Source organism: Squalius cephalus (genome assembly GCF_949319135.1).
Source record: "Squalius cephalus genome assembly, chromosome: 3".
Classification (NCBI taxonomy): domain Eukaryota; kingdom Metazoa; phylum Chordata; class Actinopteri; order Cypriniformes; family Leuciscidae; genus Squalius; species Squalius cephalus.
Window position 1 is genome coordinate 53,595,880 of NC_137124.1, and position 18,450 is coordinate 53,614,329.

At 37.1% G+C, this 18,450-nt stretch overlaps 2 protein-coding genes across 11 annotated transcripts in view; one reads left to right on the top strand and one right to left on the bottom strand.

Annotated features, from left to right (window-relative positions):
• Positions 1-45: 45 nt before the first annotated feature.
• Positions 46-4,029, bottom strand: marveld3 (MARVEL domain containing 3). Of its 4 annotated transcripts, none has more exons than XM_079865488.1 (4): positions 3,712-3,783; positions 2,650-2,876; positions 2,439-2,539; positions 46-1,663 (listed from the first exon to the last, which is right to left on the bottom strand). In XM_079865488.1, exons 2-4 carry the CDS (start codon positions 2,871-2,873, stop codon positions 1,056-1,058), a joined length of 933 nt encoding a protein of 310 aa, XP_079721614.1. In that variant the 5' UTR covers positions 2,874-2,876; positions 3,712-3,783; the 3' UTR covers positions 46-1,055. The 4 variants fall into 4 exon arrangements, with proteins under 4 accessions (XP_079721614.1, XP_079721615.1, XP_079721613.1 ...); XM_079865489.1 differs by lacking the exon at positions 3,712-3,783 and adding an exon at positions 3,499-3,607; XM_079865487.1 differs by having other exon boundaries at positions 66-1,663; positions 3,627-4,029.
• Positions 4,030-9,764: 5,735 nt separating this feature from the next.
• usp10 (ubiquitin specific peptidase 10) overlaps positions 9,765-18,450 on the top strand; it is a 47,997-nt gene continuing 39,311 nt past the window's right edge. For 4 of the 7 annotated variants that reach the window (XM_079865469.1, XM_079865471.1, XM_079865470.1 and 1 more), the window contains exon 1: positions 9,799-10,091. In XM_079865469.1, the coding sequence (XP_079721595.1) occupies positions 10,071-10,091 (21 nt within the window). In that variant the 5' untranslated portion in view covers positions 9,799-10,070. Of the gene's footprint in view, positions 10,092-18,450 lie in introns of all 7 variants that reach the window. The other 3 variants (XM_079865474.1, XM_079865473.1, XM_079865475.1) reach the window with 3 other exon arrangements.

Consider the following 18,450-nt stretch of genomic DNA (forward strand, 5'->3'; position numbering starts at 1 on the left):
TGATTTCGTAAAAGGACTAAACGCGAGCACTTTTGCTGTCTGTCAGCTAGGACTGTACTTCTTGGGACTTTTAGAGTGGGTTCTGGCTCATCGTTTCATTTCAGATGCTGCTATGCTTAGTTTTGAGCAGAAAGCTGTATTTTTAATTGACTTTTCAGCCAAGTAGCAATAAAATTTTTACTGTGAAACATGCGTCTTTGATCTCGCACAAGTTCTTTATCAGATGGATTTGCACATTTGTTTTAAAATACTTTAATATTCCTTATAATAGATGCACATATAAAAAGAAAAACAAATGATTCAGCTTTAGGTTCAATTACAAACTGTGGCACCAAAGGTAGACAATTCACCGATGAATATGCAGCATATGACGTAGAATTCATTTAACATAATATAGTTTATTTCTAATTGATTAATCAAATGATGAGTAGTATGGTAACATAAAGCTTTTATGCATAATGCATTATAAAGGTATTCACAATGTGCATTATATCTTTTCATAAATAACTGTAACCAAAGTTAAAATGCATTATAATTAGTGCTGTCAGATCGATTAATCGCATCTAACATAAGTTTATGTAATGTGTGTTTGTGTACACACAGACACACAAATATCTATGCATATATATATACACACACACATTATATAAACAAACTTGTTAATGCGATTAATCTTGATTAATTGATTTGACTGCACTAAATATAATATTAGCAGATTCCTTGTGGCATCTGAATTTGATTGTTTTTCACGTGCTTTAACGCATTATACTTTCTAAATGTGTGTTCAATAAACGGATAAGTATTATAACTAGTCACAACTATTCATGAGACCATAGGTGCATTACAATGCATAATTAATGCATTAAAATGCCTTTCAGCAAATTGCTACCAAATGTTTTTTTTTGTAAAAGTATAAAAATGTGCAAAAGTCCTTTATAATAAAATGTAAAGCAAAAAAAAAAAAAAAAATCCTTCAGATGTTGTAAAAATACTAACCAAAGCATTTACATGGATGTGAGGTCAGTGATTCCCACATTCATGAAATGGCGTAACACTCAGAGGTCGTTGTCTTCAGCCGGCCTCCGCTTCATCTTCAGCACACTTCTGAAGCCTCTGATGGCCAACACTGCACTGATGGGGAAAATAATAATCCCCAGAACACCAAACAACCCTCCTGCAATGTCTGCCCCGTTGAGATTGCACTCAAATCCTCGGTGACCTTTGCTGCTGTACATCGCTTCCCTCTCTTTACAGATGGAGTTGTTGTAGATCTCCTGCAGCTTTATGAAGTAGAAAGCGATGGCGGGAATGAAACCAAGACCTATGAGCGCATCCAACAGGGCTTCAGCCAGCAGCAGAGGGGGGAAACGATAGGGCATGCGAAACACGCCGAGGGCCAGCATGGCAGCAGCATAAAGCATCAACGCCCCGCCGCATGCCATGCTGTAGACGTAAGGGGGCAGTTTGAGTTGGTAGAACTGGTCGTCGAGCTGCTGGACCTTCTGCGCCTCTGCTCCAGTGAATGCGTTGGCTCCTCCGTAATAGTACTGGTACAGACCGCCTAAGCTGGCGATATCCCGATACCGGCCCGAGTTACTATGGTTCACTCCGGCACAGATGACGATCAACAAGCTTAAGAAGAATTCCATGGCCTGACAGATGCCTACAGGACATGAACATATGACATTAAAATGTATTTCATAAATACTGTTTAGGGTCAATAAAGAAATTAATAATTTTATTTAACAAATGTGACATTAAAGACATTTATAATCAGTGTTGGTTACACATTACAAGTAGGCGTTGTGTGAACATGATGGTTATTGTGGTTCTAGACTAAATGTGAGCATTTACTCATCTCACTTGCACAAAATTCCTCAATATGAATAAAAACAGTGAAATTTAGCAAAACTGCAATAATTAAAATGTTAAATAATACATCATTTAATCGTACTTTATTAACCAATGTCTTTGCTGCTGACCTTCAATGACCCAATTCAACCATAAGCAAAAATGACTGGTTAAATTTGCGATTCTTTTTTTTTTTTTTTTATTGCTCAAGTAAGAGTTGAACTTTCTTCTCCTGATTCGTTTCACCTTTGGTTTGAAAGGACCTTGACATTTGCCCAGCCCAGGTGAGAAAAATGAACACAAAAAAGTATTTTTTTAGGTAATGAGTAATGATGCTGAAAATTCAGCTTTGTCATCAAAGGAATGTTCAATATTACTTATTTTACTGTATTTTTGCAGTAAAACATTAAAAAAAATCTTAACCACCCCAATGAGTAAATAAAAACATACTAACATTTTAGTCATTTCATTTTAATCCATAAAAACAATACAAAAGTGACAGGCAAAAGCCCAGTATGACACTAACTGGTTAGAGAAAAAAACAAAGCAGGTTGAAGCAAATATAATTAGTTCAAAAATGAATTTACCTCTGCTTGTTGTAATGTATTTTAGGGTGTAAAGTGCCCCTGTATGATGATATGATTGACTGTCTTCATAGTATGAAGGTAAAGTCTCAGTGTAACTGGGCCTGTAGAAAATATTAAAATATCAAGTCACAGAACGCATGCACAGTTTTGCATGTTTCAGAACAGAACTATTTTTGTAGGTGAGAAAGAGCACAACAAAATCATTCCTTACACTCCCTGACTATGATGGCGGGTGGCCTCGTACACACGAGGGTCCCTCGGTGTGTCAGCATCTCTTTTCTCCCGGTGGCTTCGTGATCTGTCGTCTCCATCAGGTGTTCTTCTGTCCTCTCTGTATCTCCTGTCCTGTCTGTGCTCGCGTCCCCCTTCATCATTCCTGTCTCGACCAGAGTAGTCTTTGTCCCTTGTGTGATGATGCCGGTTTGATTCTGGCATTTCCTAAGAAACGAGAACTCAGCTAACACATTTATGTTGTGGGAACAGTGATTTGCAATGTTTCTAAAATGCTAAAATTTTCTTGTCATGATTAGAACGTTATTTCAAAGGTTGCGATGTTAGTACAAAATTCTCATAACCTCACTTTTTACTTACAATAAAACATTCTCTAAACGTCTATTTGTAATATTTCAAGAAGTTTAACATTAACATTCATTTAATAAGTACAAATAACATCATGAGGATGTTCCAAAATGTTCTCAGAACGTTTTCTCTTAACATCATGAGAAGTTATTAATAATGTTACATGAACGTTCTATAAATATTAGCCTATAACGTTTTATCTTAACATTTAATCTTTACAAAACATTAGTGAAAGTTGTGGGAACGTTCCCTGTTAGTAGCCTATTTCACAAGTTACATGTGTTTTAAACTTGATGCACGTTCACGTGAGTATAAAGTCCCCGGATAATGAAACCAACACACAAGACATCGGTGTTACATTATAAATTAACTGATGTTGATGAGCTAGTTGTGGTGGTTTTATATATTTATTCAAAGTCTGATCTAAAAATATTGTTCAGTTTAATCGTATTACTTCTAAAAAATAAAGTAAACGTTTTACCTAGTCTCTCCGTATAGGGAACAAGATGGTCTAATTTCTTGAATCAAATCACCTAAACAAACCGTACTAGGTAACGAAAATCTTACATGTAACTCAGTAACAAAGCAATTAATGAACCCGGAGCCTACCTTTTACAAAGAAATGAACGAAATAAGCAGTGATTTGTCTGAGTTTCGTTCAGTTCTCTGGTGTTATTGTTGCGGTGCTGCACACCTGTGAAACCTGTCTGACTCTGAATCCGCCCTCACAGATGCGTCATCGTGACGTCACTGTGTTCAACTTGAATGGCTCCATCTGAAATAGCATTACTATATTAGGCGAAAAAGAGTGACAAAAGAAGTATTACATAAATCCCTGCCCAAAATGAGTCTGTTGGTGATCGCTTTACTATCCGACATGGTTGACCCTCGGCCTTGGATTTTTTGTTTTAGTTTTGTTTTTGCCTCGGGTTTTGAATGACTATTAGTTTTAGCACAGAATGTCTAATAAGGGGAGAACTTCCACTCTCAGTAAACTTCCGGCTTCTGAACTGGTTGCAGTTCCTCTCTGGTTCCATATGAGGGCGCTCACAGGAGGAGAGCAGAATGAATGGAGGTCTATGGCGCTATACCCCTCAAAATCCACTTTTCTCAGGATATAATTTTTTGTCTAGTAATTTGAATGTTGTATTTGAAAGGAGATGCAAAGAAATTACACATTGCTGGGTGTTAGATTTTTTAGAGTCACTTATTTGCTTTAAAAAGTCTTTGAAATGTCAATGATGTCATACACATCGTACGACCAGAGATACTGCTTTACGGCAATCCTTCAGTCACTTTGGTGCTTTCGCGCTCTGCACTTTCTTTTCTTTCGAGGCATCGACAACACAGTTGACACAGGTAAATACACGTGCTAGAATAGTTTTTGTTTTGTTGTTTTAAAAGACCACGCCGAAAAATACACACACACACACACAGACGATGCCATCAAGCGTTATCTCTGGTCGTAATCAGTCCTTCACTGACCAATCAGCGTTCATTAGCAGAATGCTAGCGTGTTATGGGCAACAACAACTCAACCTGTAAGAAATCGAAACGACATAAGTACTCGTTCATTCAACTTTCGACCTATAACCCATGTTGAACTTGCAAAACCTACAATCAAATCTGAGATTTCTCAACGGCAATCGGGTGAAAGAGACAAATTTAGCCGTCTAGCCCCATAGACTCCCATTCATTTTGCACTCATGGGCGATCGCCCCCAGTGGAACTCTGGTGAAACTACAACCAAAATTCGGTACAATAGGACTTAATAGAGAGTGGCCAGGGGTTTGGTTTTAGCCTATATTTTATTAAAGCAACACGTGCTTGAAATAGCCAATAGGCTTGATCGACTTGAACCGGCGCTGCACGGACCGATCGGTTTATGACATCAAAGTACCGCGAGAGCATTCAAAAGCATACAAGTATACAAGCATACATGTAATCGCTCTCGCGGTACTTTGATGTCATAAACCGATCGGTCCGTGCAGCGCCAGTTCAAGTCAAACAAGCCTTATGTCTTTCAGTGAGAAGGAATATGCAGTCAGTAATTTAATCGTTAACAACTCGCAAATTCAAACTAGGCTATCCTCCGGTTTCACAGACAAGGCTTACTGTAAATCTAGTCCCTAAAATGCATTATTGAGCTGTTTTAACTGAAAGCAACTCGCACATATCTTAAAATATGTCAGTGCCACTGTTTTGTCTCAAGTAATGTTTTTTCTATGGCACGTTAATAAAAGCGACTTAAATTCCCTAATTAAACTAAGGCTTAATCCTGGTTTAGTCTAAGCCCTGTCTTTGAAACTAGGTCTAAATGTACGTAGTCAGGGTAAAGTTTAAATACAACAGTATCCAATAGGGAATCAATCCATATACTGATCTCTATTAAAGATCAGTGAATCCATACAATTTTAAAATATCCAAAGGTTCTGCGCACAATATAATAATACAACAAAACTATAGATAGATAGATGATAATGAATATCTAATGTGTGTGTATACAGTTGTAATCGAAATTTTTCAACCCCCATTGCAAATCAGGTTTGTTGGCAACATTTAAAGACTTTTGGCTGTTTGCAATGAACAAATCAAATAAAAGTAATTGAAAAACCTCAACATGAAAATTTTCCCCAAAGTGGTTTCCCCAAATTCAACTGAAAATGCAACTTTTAATGACTTATGCAGTCTAAAAATTATTCAACCCCCTGAATAAAATCCCTCACAACAGCACAAATCTGCCAAGCAGGTGTTGTCTCAAGCACACCTGATGCAACTAATCAAGGGCTTCATTAGTTTCACCAGGTGTGCTTAAGCAAGAACACATGAAATATCTGGGGTGCAAGAAAACATGAAATAACTGGGGTGCGTTTCCCGTACAATGGTATAACTCGCTGCTTAACTACCATAGTACGATGCATCGTTGAAGAAATCAATTTGCTAGTCACGACTGTTTCCCGAAACCGTATTGTCGCAAATCGGTAGTTCAACCACGTTGGTTAATGATGTCACGCAGGTGGTGAAGTAATAACCTCTTTTAATGAATCTGTTTGAGATTGAATTAATGCTAGATGTTTTGTTATAAATTACAGACATGGCATCTGAGGACTATCTCATGTTTTTCTCAGTTATTTCTCACGTTCGCACATGCCCACTCTTCATAAACGGTGCTTTAAATCTCTTGACAAACTAAAAGACGTAAATGACATTTGTATGCATTCTGAATAAAAGATACTGATTGAATGTCGGCTTGCTTATTTTGCTCAAGATAATGATTTACTGAGTCATCATAGGTTGAGAGTTGTCGTTCCAACCACACAACTTTGCGATGCTGTTTGCGAATGTTCGTTAGAACTATGTTTTTGGGAAACACGGACTCGTTGAACTATGCTGAACTTATAAAATATATAATACGGAACTTGCGGACATATTTGGCTAACGATGCTTTTGGGAAATGCACCCCTGGCTATAGGCTTGTTGAGTGTCACGTTTGACTGCATGTTAGAAATATGGGAAAGTCAAAAGAATGGCCAAAAAAGTTAAGAGAAGATATCATCACCCTTCACAAACAAGAAACAGGATATAGAAAGATAGCGAAGGCACTAAATGTTCCTAGCGACACCGCTGGAAGCAAGTTCAAAGTTCAAGGAACAGTGGTTCGACTAACTGTACGGGGCAGAAAAAGGAAGCTATCATCAGCTGCAACCAGATTTCTGAGAAGGCTCAGAAAAACCCTTGATTGACTGCAAAAGAACAGGCCATCAGGTTTCAGCTTGCACAGTAAGGCACGTAATAAACACATGCCAGAACTCCAAGACGTACACCACCACTGACCTAGCCTGACTACGTCAGACTTCGTACTTCCGCTCAATTTCATTTCGCTTCTGTACTCAGTCTGAGATAGCGACCGTTTTCCCCGTTTTCCTCCGGCCTGAAAACAGCCGGCCAATCAACGAACAGAGGGCGGGCTGAGAGCCGTGACGTAGACGCTGATTGTACCGTGGATGTTCACTCCGGTATTTTGCTCGATGGTTTTGTTTTCGCATCATACATGTGTTTACAGTGGAAGTTAGATGCGGCTGAGCATCCGCATAACACACGCCATAACCAAACGTTATGTGATTGGCTTACGGGAAACCAATGATTTTAAACTTCAGACAAGCCCCCCCCCCCCCCCCCCCCGCACGAGAAAGAAAACCAATTATGCCATGCCAGACTCTGTCTACGAAGCAAAGCGAAGTAGCAGAGTTTGGTATTACCAGGCTACCACTGACCCGAAAGCACAAGAAAAGTGCTCAAAATCATATAAATAAGCCACAGAAGTTGTGGGATTCTGTTCTGTGGAGCGATTAACAAAAACTGGGACTTTTCAGCCCTATGGATCAGCGGTATGTCTGGAGGAAGGCACCATAGGCTTGGTGATGCTCTGGGGCTGCTTTGTATCCTCTGGAACTTGAAACCTGCAGCATGTGGAAGGCAAGATGGATTCATTGAAATATCCGGAAACCCTATGAGAAAACGTCATGCCGTCAGTGAGGAAGCTGAAGCTTGGGTGTCATTGGACCTTCCATTCTACATTCTACAGTGGTCATCAGTCACCTGACTTGAACCTCATAGAAAATCTCTGGTGGGATTTGAAGAAGGCGGTTGCAGCACGCAAGCCCAAGAATATTACTGACCTGGAGGCCATTGCTCATGAGGAACGGGCTCAGAATCCTCAGAAATGCTGCCAGAAGCTGGTGTCTGGTTATAACAGCAAAAGTGTGTTCTACTAAATAATAAAGATGCTTGCCATGAAGGGGTTGAATAATTTTGAGACTGCAAAAGTCATTAAAAGTTGCATTTTCAGTTGAATTTGGGAAAACCACTTGAAACATTTGCTGCGCTGAGTTATTTTATATCAATTACTATTACTATTATTATTATTATTATTATTAATATTATTATGTATTTAGCTTTATCTTCAAAGAAGAGTGTGAAAGCGAGCACATCTTTTTAATATTTATATTTGTAAAATGTAATTTTTTTTCTTCTTTCTTCTTTATTATGTACGCTTTTATCATTAATAAAAAAAAGAAAAAAACATTATACAAATAGTAATGGGATGTCAGATTATTTTCGGTAAAACTGTTCTGACAGTTCGTTTCAATCAACCGATTAAACACACACACACACACACACACACACACACACACACGCACGCACGCACGCACGCACACAGTAGGGGTACGGGGACTTGGTGTAATGGCTTTTATATTGTACAAACTGTATATTCTATTCCCATATTAACACTGAACCTATCACAGAAAACTTTCTGGTATTTTAGATTTTCAAAAAAGATAATTCTGTATGATTTATAAGCTTGTTTCCTTATGGGGACCAAAAAAAATTTGGTCCCTATAACGTAGGGAATACCAGGACTACACACACACACAGATTCAAAACGATTCACCATTTGTTTACATCATCACAAAATGATGTCATTATGTAATACTATTATGCCAGGTCTGGCAGATGAAAATACACACTCAATAATGGTTCAAACCTTCATTTATTTTCCTGAAAGATAAATGACATACCTTAGAGTGAGTTTTGAAGCCACTGTGTTAGTTAAATCTGATTCTGTAAGTTGCTAACACATTACACAAGAACACCTGTTGTCCAATTTATCATGCATGTAAACTTACATTCTTGTGGTAGATGTAGTCCTCATGTAGAAAATTGTTAGCAACATATTAACCACAGACCTTATTTTATTAATGTCAAAAACAACCAAGATTTTAGGACTACAAACTAAACAGCTCCATTCTCAGTAACTCGTATGCTCTTACTGTGTGAAACCAGCATTGACAGTAAAGACTCTTTTGTTTTGTTTTTTGTGTAATTGCCTCTGGCGATTTAATGTTGTTTATTAAAAAAAAAATAATAATCAAAATAATTTAAAATGAATAAATAAAAAGGCTTACAGTATTTTTTATAAATAAGAAAACCAGGAAAAAAAAATTAAATAAGATGGCATTTAATTTACTCAACAATGTAACAAGGGCTTAGATACAAAAATAAATTCAAAAACTATAAATATATTATAATATATTAAAATATATTATAAAAAATATTATAATAATTAACAAAATATTATAATAATTTATAGTTATCAATAAGTCCAGCAAAATCCTTGCTTTTTTATGTTTTTTTTTTTTTTACTTTTAGATATTCTACCAAATAGTTCTTAAAGACTACATAGGGGGAAGGGGTTAAAATGCTTTTCTTCATTGTTCCCATATTATAAAAAATGTTTACAGATTTTTTTAATTTTATTTTTTTATATATATATTTTTATGTATCAAACAGTAAGCAGACATAAAGGACATTTAGAACCTCTACAGGAATGAAATTACATCAAATATTATGTAAAATTTCACAAACAAAATTAAAAAAAGAATAATAAATCAAAAATAAAATAACATGAATAAACACATACAGAGGAAACATTATGCATCAGTGGCATTACCAAATAAATCATCATAATATTTCAAGGATCTGTTACTTTTCTTGTTTTTTTAATGAACCTAAGATATTTGAGAAATGCATGATTGAAGAAATGTGGAAAAGTAGGCTGCGATTCTAATTAATTTAAGTATTAGCCGTACCTTTATAGTAACAGATTATATATATTAAAAAATGGTTACAGTAAACTAGTGCAAGTTTGAATTTGTACGTCATTTTGGCGCGCCCACCCTCCTGGTTGGACGTCAACGCACGGCGCACGCACACGCACACGTTGAGAAGGGTGCGCGCGCGCGCGAGCGAGCCACTGGCAGCACACACACAGGCGCGAGATAAAGATGGCGGCGACGGTGGGGGAAACGGCGTGATATGCTGGAGTAGTGGCACTGAACCTGAGTAAAACCACTGAATGACAAACCATAGCAAAATGGAAACCATGTCACAGTAGGCGTTTATTGGTAATACCAAGTACTACAAACTCACCTCACCCCTTTTCCCCCCGAGAGAACATTCATCTTGTGATTGTGGAGAAATCTCACCGGGAGCATGGCCTCGCACAGTAACCAGGTAGGAAAACACTTCTGCCTCTTTTTATGTTGCATTTTAGATCATAATATCATTCAGAGGGGGTGTTTTGTCCTGTGCTGCACTTTCTGTCGGGAGTGTGAGGTGTGCGCGCGCGCGAGCTCATTGAATCAGCAAGCATGGCTGCAGGCCTCACGCGCTTATTCAGAACCACTCACTTTCTGTCAGCTAGCTCACACTCAGGCGAGCTCCACAAGCACGCTTTACGAACGATATTAAGCTGTCACGAGGGCCGCGTGTATGGCTTTGCGCTGAGTGTGAGTTTTTCGGCCATGAGTTTGTGTGTGGCCCAGTCGCTCGCGCTGCTGCAGCGGCCTGGCCACGCGCGCGTGCTCATTTAATAACGGTCATTAGCCGACGAACGTTTTCCCTCACTGTGAACATACCGCGACATTTCTGTCGGATATTGCATGTCTATCACACTCCACTAAATACAGTAAGAGGGTATGAATTGCTTCCATTAAGTGTCTTGAGTTGAAACAAGTTGAAATAGTCGTGTCGTGTGGCTAATGTAGTGAAATAGGCCTGTTGATTGGGGGCGGTATCGCTTCCTGTCTTCAACCTCATTCATACTCTTGCGTTTGAGTTTTTCGCTTGTTTATTGAGCACATGGCATCCATTACATTTTCGATGACAGCTCGTCAACATTATACTGTATTTCCAAGTGCTTCAGACTGGTTTTGAAGTTAGCTAACTTTAAACGAGGCACGATGTAGATGCTACATCATTGTAGCTCAACTGTTAGCCACATGCTGAACGATACTGTGCTGTCCTTAATGTAAAGTCCTGCATATTAAAATGCATCCCAATTGTGTTTAATGTTCTGAATCGGGCTGTCATATGTATATAACAATGTGCGATCTTCAAGTTTGCCACTTTATTAAAGTTGGATGGCTTGTAGCGCTACATTGTATTGGGTTGAAATATGGTCGGTTTCATTAAATGTCAAGTTATGGGTATTTCTGATTAATTGATTATGCTTGTGTTGTAATAGACAAGCACGAGGTCCTGTCAAAGTGTTTTGCTTAGTCAGGCTACCTGTCAGTATTCATGTAAACATGAATGATCTTGTTATTTTCTATTAACTTTGGCATTTCTAAAGTGTTTATTCATAGCTCTGTATAATTCTAATGTTGCATTTTATTATTCACATGTATTCTGTTACAGCTATGTTCATAGCAAAGTTATTTTTTGCTAAGTACATTCACTAGTGGTCGGCTGATATTTGGCAATTTTTTGGGGAATTAAAGCAGAAAAGTCTTGTTTTGACAGTATCTGGACTTTTATTTTGTTTTACAGCGCAGATGTCAGACTTCCCATTCTTCGTCTTCATTAATTTACTTGAACAGTTCTGATTAATTAGACAAAACTGTTCAAGTAAAAATCACTCCCAGCTCTTGAATGGAAAACGTTCAGATAGTCTTAAATACTGAAAGCACTCTGTTAATTGCTTGTAATGTGTGTCTCTGTTCCTCTGTTTACTACGGTTTACTATTGTTTACTAGGCTACATGTTTTGAAGCTATATTAGTTTAAAATTCTTAATAAAATTGTTTTAATTTTTATTTTAAATTTGTAAAAAGTACTTAAAATGATATATGTAATACTAATAATCATAATAATAATAATAATAAAAGTTAAAGGGATATTTCACCGATTAGCATTAAGCTTTGTATCAGTAGAAACCCGGTAGTATTTTCGAATGACCGTGCTTCCCTCCCTCATGTCCCCCTGAGACAAGAGATTTCTGTATTGTGTGTCTGGAATAAAACCTCAGATGACGCAAAAATCTTCATTTAGCGTCATCGGAGGCTTTTTTGGCCAGAGGCGAGAGACTACAGCCAGTAGTAGGAGCTCGTTCCGCATGTGTTCAACCCGCCCATAGGGGGATCTCACGATAAAACACCGTCTTTTCAGTTTCGAGTCGACTAGTAGCCTAGTTGTATCGTTTCTTCCGATGCTGCCCTCTGTAACCGGTAGGGCTGCAAAGCAAGTGCATTCTGGGAGTTGTTGTCTTTCATCCACATGAGCCAAAAATAAATTTTCTGGCTTTTCTCAGTCTAGAATTTCTATTTTCACATTTCTACTACATAAATGACCCAATTTAAATATTTATTCATCTTTCCAGTGGTGAAATATCCCTTTAAGATTTTCAAGACGATAAATTAAATAAGAAAAAAAGTTGATCAAGATTAGTTTTGGAATCGGATCGTGACTCCTGGGATCGGATTTCCCAAGCGGATATGGCAGTTCATAACATGGCAAGCATTCGCCATTCTAATGTGTTTTTCAACCGTATAATATAAACTGTAATGTCTATCTCCACTACTACTCTGTCTCTACTGTATTTTCTGTGTCCTTAAGTCCCAGAATGCATTGCACTGCTGATGTCATGTTCCCATTCTGTATAAGGTCATCTCGTCAACTCAGAGGTCCCCGTCTCAAATTTTTAATTTTGTTAATCTCTTTTCTGGTGAAAAACATAAATGAAGAAAGCCCAAAAAATAAAGTGTCTTGAATGTTTATTGAAACATGGCAAAAGAAAAGTTTGCTAAGAACCAGAATGTAAAATCATATTAAGATATCTTCTTGAGTTACAGGTGCGCAAACTTAAGGGAAAAATATTTATGGTACTCGGACAGGAATGTTCTATGCAGTTGTTTTGATAGAGGGACAAAAGATGCATTTCTAGTTTCAACATTATTTGTTCTTCAGACATTCCTCTTTAAAGGAAAAAGTTTCAGCTATGTGGAATGTGACCCATCTTTTGGCCTTTTGACATTCAATATTTTGGCATCACTATTTGTTTGTCATTCACCTGAAAAAATGTGAACAAAATAAAACAATTTGAGTTGGGGAAGTTTCTGAAATTTGGTTGATTTGTGACCCTGGACCACAAAAGCAGTCACATGGGTCAATTTTTTTGAAACTGAGATTTATACATATTCTGAAAGCTGATTAAACAAGCTTTCCATAGATGTATTGTTTGTTAGGATATGACAATAATTGGTTGAGATACAACTATTTGAATATCTGGAATCTGAGGGTGCAAAAAAAAATTAAACATTGAGAAAATCGCCTTTAAAGTTGTTTTTTAATGTTGGCGATTGTGCTGCGTTCACTCACAAAAATAAGTGTTTTATATATTTACGGTAGGACATTTACAAAATATCTTCATGGAACATGATCTTTGCTTAATATCCTAATGATTTTTGGCATAAAAGAAAAATCGATAATTTTTAACAATACAATGGTATTGTTGGCTATTGCCACAAATATACCCGTGCGACTTGACTGGTTTTGTGATCCAGGGTCACATTTGACACTGAATGGCCCCATACTGTAGCAATACTTCAGCAAATATACATACATTTACATAATTTGTCTTTAAGTATTTAATAAATATTTACTTCCTAGAACCTCACTTTAGTTAATCCAATCCAGCGATTAGATCTGAAGTGTGTATTTGTAGCCTGTATAAAATGCATGGCAGTTTGTCCTTGCAAATTGGATCGGGGCATGATTTGCCGCTATGTCAAATTAATATGCAATGTGTGGTGTTTGTAAAATTAGCGTTGTTTAGTCTATTAGTTATTTAGTATTCAAGAAAATGATTCCCAATTCGCATGGGCAATTTTTAATTTTTTTTTAATTTGTGCAATAGCTACTATAATAGGATTACAGAATTAAGTTGTTTAAGTGTTTATCATGCTCATATTTCTTTTTGACTCATTTAAGTTATATATAATTTAGTAAATGTGTCAAATTTAATTGCTTCATGTTATCTAAATTAAATTATATGGTGTGTGAGGTATATTGGCTTTATATCAGCCATCGGCCACCCCTGCTCTCATGAGATCTCGCCATCAGCCAAATCCCATATCGTTTTACCACTAATATGCACCACTGCAGTATTTTTAACCAGACTGGTTTATGTCGCCTAACTAACTGCCATGGCTGCATACACAAATGTCAAACAGAAGTTGTTAACTGTGATTTAGAATAAATTTACAGTCTTGTTGGAATCCCACATCACGTAAACAATAGTTTCCAACTTACTCAAGTCCATGTTTGACATGCATACAGCCCGCTAGCCTCAGATTCCCTTGGCATTGGCCACACTTTCAGCCGTTACAAAGCTTGGTGAGCCGATGTGTCTGTTAATGTTCAGTGACAGACTATGCAAAACACTGTCAACAAGGATTGGGCCATGTTGTATTGAATATGTGAGGAGAATTTGAAGACTATTCCTAGAATGAAAGAAACGCCTGAAAATAGAAGTTGGATGTATTGCAATTATGGGTGGGGCAGTTCATGATGTGCCAAGTTTAGAGCATATCCCTCAGTTGTAGCCTGTTATAGATGAAATTGAAAATGCAGGCAGCTGATGGGCACTCTCCAAGTATGATGACATCTGCTTTAGAAGTTCAGTGAGCTGGCATCTGGGATGATGGCACCCCGGTTGAAATGCCATGGCTGAACATGTGGCTGGGAGCACAAAAGTAAAACTTTGATAATCTCTTGCTGTATACAGGTATATATGCTGCGCAGGTTTTTTTTGATTGATTAACTAGTGGAAAATCTTGTCTCGTTTTATATGTTTCTAGGGCTGAACGATTCGGAAAAATCTTTTTTATTTTTAATAAAGCTCTTTATCTTCTGTATTATTCAACAAAGACAAGCAATAAATCATTGTATAGTAGGAGTGGCAGTCTTTAGGCAACTCACGATGATCCGATTACAATTCTGGTAGTTGCAATCCTATTCTGAACAATAACGATTCTTGATCTACTTTTTAAAAAAAAAAATTTATTAATAAAACCTAAAATAACTTTTTTAAAAATGTAATTACATATGTTTTTTTAAATAATTACACATTTAAAAATTAAAACAATTGCATGTTAAGAATTTTAAATACAGGGCTTAAAGTATTCCGGCACCGTGCCGGATCTCCGGCGTGCGTCCGTGAGGAAGGAAAAAAAAAAAAAAAAATTGGAACTTGCATGCGGTTTAATATTTTCGAGTCAATTGATTTCATTAATTTACGATGAGATGCGCTCTAGTTCAACTTCACAATGCAATGCAAGTGAACGCGGCGCATCGGAGCCTCAATGTCACAGTTATATTGTCTCCTATACTTTTTATTTATTAAATACATGCAATTGGTTGATGAAACATTTATTAAAATTAAGATACAATTTGTACAAAACGAAATTCGCTTTAAAGAAATGCTTTCTACAAAGCAAAACTTAATGAAGTGGTAAAAATCATGTCTGACGATTTACAAAACAAAACTTCATTAAGTGGTAAAAACCATGTCTCCCGATTGCAAATGTTCATTGCTAATGTTTATTATTGCAAATGTTTTTCATTTGTTTAATAAATCTCATAATGATGGCACATCACTATATCATAGCTTTTATTTCTATCTCAAATGATTGGCGGTCGCTTGGCAAAGAATCAAATACAGTTGGAAACGACGTAGACCATTAATAACCCAGACTGTTAACAATTGTTTTTAATTAGTATTTAAACATTCTCTATGATAAAAAATGTTTGTAAAAAATATTTTAATAACACGGTTTTGGCGGTTATAGAGTTGTAATGACGGTGTTCAACTATAACCGTCGGTCTCACGGTTATATGCTAACCGTCACACCCGTAATTACAAGCATTAAACAGTGCTTTCAGTATCTGAAAGTTTTCAAGAGCTGTGAGTGTTTTTTCTCTTTCTCATCTTTACCTTGTTTTATTATTACTGATGACATCATACAGTGGGAAATCCGATAAGCTGCATTCACACTAATGCACAGATCTCTTGTGAAATATAAGATGTGGTTTGTCCTGTCTGTTTAATCCCTTAAGACATAACTGATTTTGTTTGCTTTTAATGATGCGAAATTAATGTATTTTGAGACTCGCGTATAATTAACCACTTACTGAGTCACGCACAGCCGCATGCGTGAGCACTCTTCACAAAGCGCATGTCAGCATTTGAAATTGAAAGCAGTCCTCTGTCAGTGAGTTTCATATTTTTAATATATAAGCCCACTGCATTCCAAACGACAAATGATGCTTTCGTAGAGCATTTGTAAGGAAAATACCGACGGGCAAGACCACACACTGCAAGCGTAACAACAAGCAAAGTGCGCATTTCTCACAGCGCATATCCTGTGCAATGAAGCCCGCGAATGTCCTTGTAATTCACTTCAGCCTTCAGTCCTAGATGTGTGCGAACTAAAATGCATTTAGGAGCATGTGTGCGAAATAAAACATTTTTTTTTTTTTGTTCCTTTCAAGATTTCTTAAATTGTGCTAAGTCTTCAATAGATGAAATGGTAAAACAAATATCTTAATGATCATTTTAAGATGTCCTATATTCGGGGGATGGATAAATTGCGATACAACCTAATATGATTAAACTTCAAAAGGCTATGATTTCATAAAGAGCGCTGCATGTTGCAATGTCAAAAGGCAGTGTTGTTGCACGTTCTATAGGCTCGCGCAACAGCGTTTCAGACTGCAAAGGATCATTTGAAGGATCATCCCGCAATGGTATAGACATTTCAAAATAAGAGTCCCGGAGTATTTCGGGCTTGTTTATAACTGTCACACATTGTGTTATTTTTTTTTTATTTTTTTTTTCTGGCCTTTATTGGTATTTTGGTTACACAAGCTATTTAATTTAAGTTAATTTCCGTTTAGTTCATAGTAAACTATTGTAAATTCTTGCTGGGATGCTCCCCCACAGGAAGAAAAAACTAAGAACATTATTTAGCCTAGATTTTACTAGTATTATGGATGTGATATTTTCCCGCCAGTAATACCGGTATCACCGGCAAGGGCTTTTAAATCGCTAATTTGAAGGTGAAAGTAAAATGCGCAAGTCCGCACTGGCATTCATTCTAGCGGTGCAGAGCAAGCGTTTTGAATTAATTCCTATGGAAGTTGAGCTTCCATAGATATGAACCGAAAATGCTTGTGTTGTTGTTAATGCCTGTGCGACCATGCACATTTTAGTTTCTCTTTGAGCGTCAATTCGGGGTGCGGATTGCTTGAATGGAGGGTTCATTTGTCTATTATTCTAAATGGAAAAACAAAACAAAATACAATGACAAACTCGCTTAAATAGGCGCTTTTACATTTTGCTTTGAAACCAAATCTTCCACTGTCGTCTTGTCAGTCAAGAGTGAGTCAGGTGAAATCTGACTCCTGCTGCGTTTCTCGTTCGGCTCACGCTTTAAGCAGACATGTTCAGTTTTTAATTCTAGTGTCTGTTCTCTAACTGAACTAAACGATTTTATTACTATAAAAAAATAAAAAAAACGGTGGGGGTGGTGCCGCGGTGGGCAAATGATGTAACCAGTGTTGTGGCTCAACATCGACTATCGCAGCAAGCCTAACTAGTATCAAGGTTATTATAATTTTCTAAAACTAAGGCAGTTAGAAAGACAAAGACTACTAACTGTAGCTAAGGCTAGAGTACAAATTCTTCATGCATTTGCTCAGCGGATATGAGTATTCAAAGATATTTTAAGAAAATGCTTTTTTTTTTTTTTTTAAATAAGGAAGGGAAAATGGCACTACAGGTAACTTAGCCAGCATTAGCGTTTAGCCTGAAATGGCAATGAATAAATGCAACAGCCTTTATTATGTCTCACTTAATTTGACGTGAAATTACAATAGAGGTCAACAATGAAACGAAATGCAGAGACAAAACTTAAGATTCAAGCTTGTTCTCTGTTCCAGTTGTTCAGTGATGCTGCTGGCATAGTAGTGCGAGTGCTGAGGGAGAGGCGGCAGCAGGTCAAAGTTTAAAAGAAGCATAGTTCCAAGTGTCCCATTCACAAAGAGAGACATTTTATGATAAAGCAAGGAGAACTCTACCATTTAAATGCTGTAATATCAATACATTTTATCAAAACTTTGTTAAAAGTCACACTTTATTTGTTGTTTGTCACATGTAGTAGACCATTTTTGTGCCATGGATAATAGGAGGATTTTCCGCCCGGCTACCACTGCAAGTATGTTTCAAATGATGTAAGTTTTGTATGGTTGAAGATTTGTTGCTTTAAAGAAGCATTGAAGCAAATGTAAATATGGTGATTCAGTAATTGGTTGTATAGCCGATTTGATTAGTTGCTTGAGCTGCATTGACATTCTCATTATATTGCTGGTCTGAGCAATATAAAGGTCTCGCCATACCATGCTAAGAGAGGCCATATCAAAAAGCATTTGAATGTGGAAATGGTCGTTTATGGTGATGTCAAAACTAGTTATGCACTTAAGGGCTGAAACCAGAAAATCCAGTTACTCGCCTGGCTGGTCCTTATCTGTGGGGG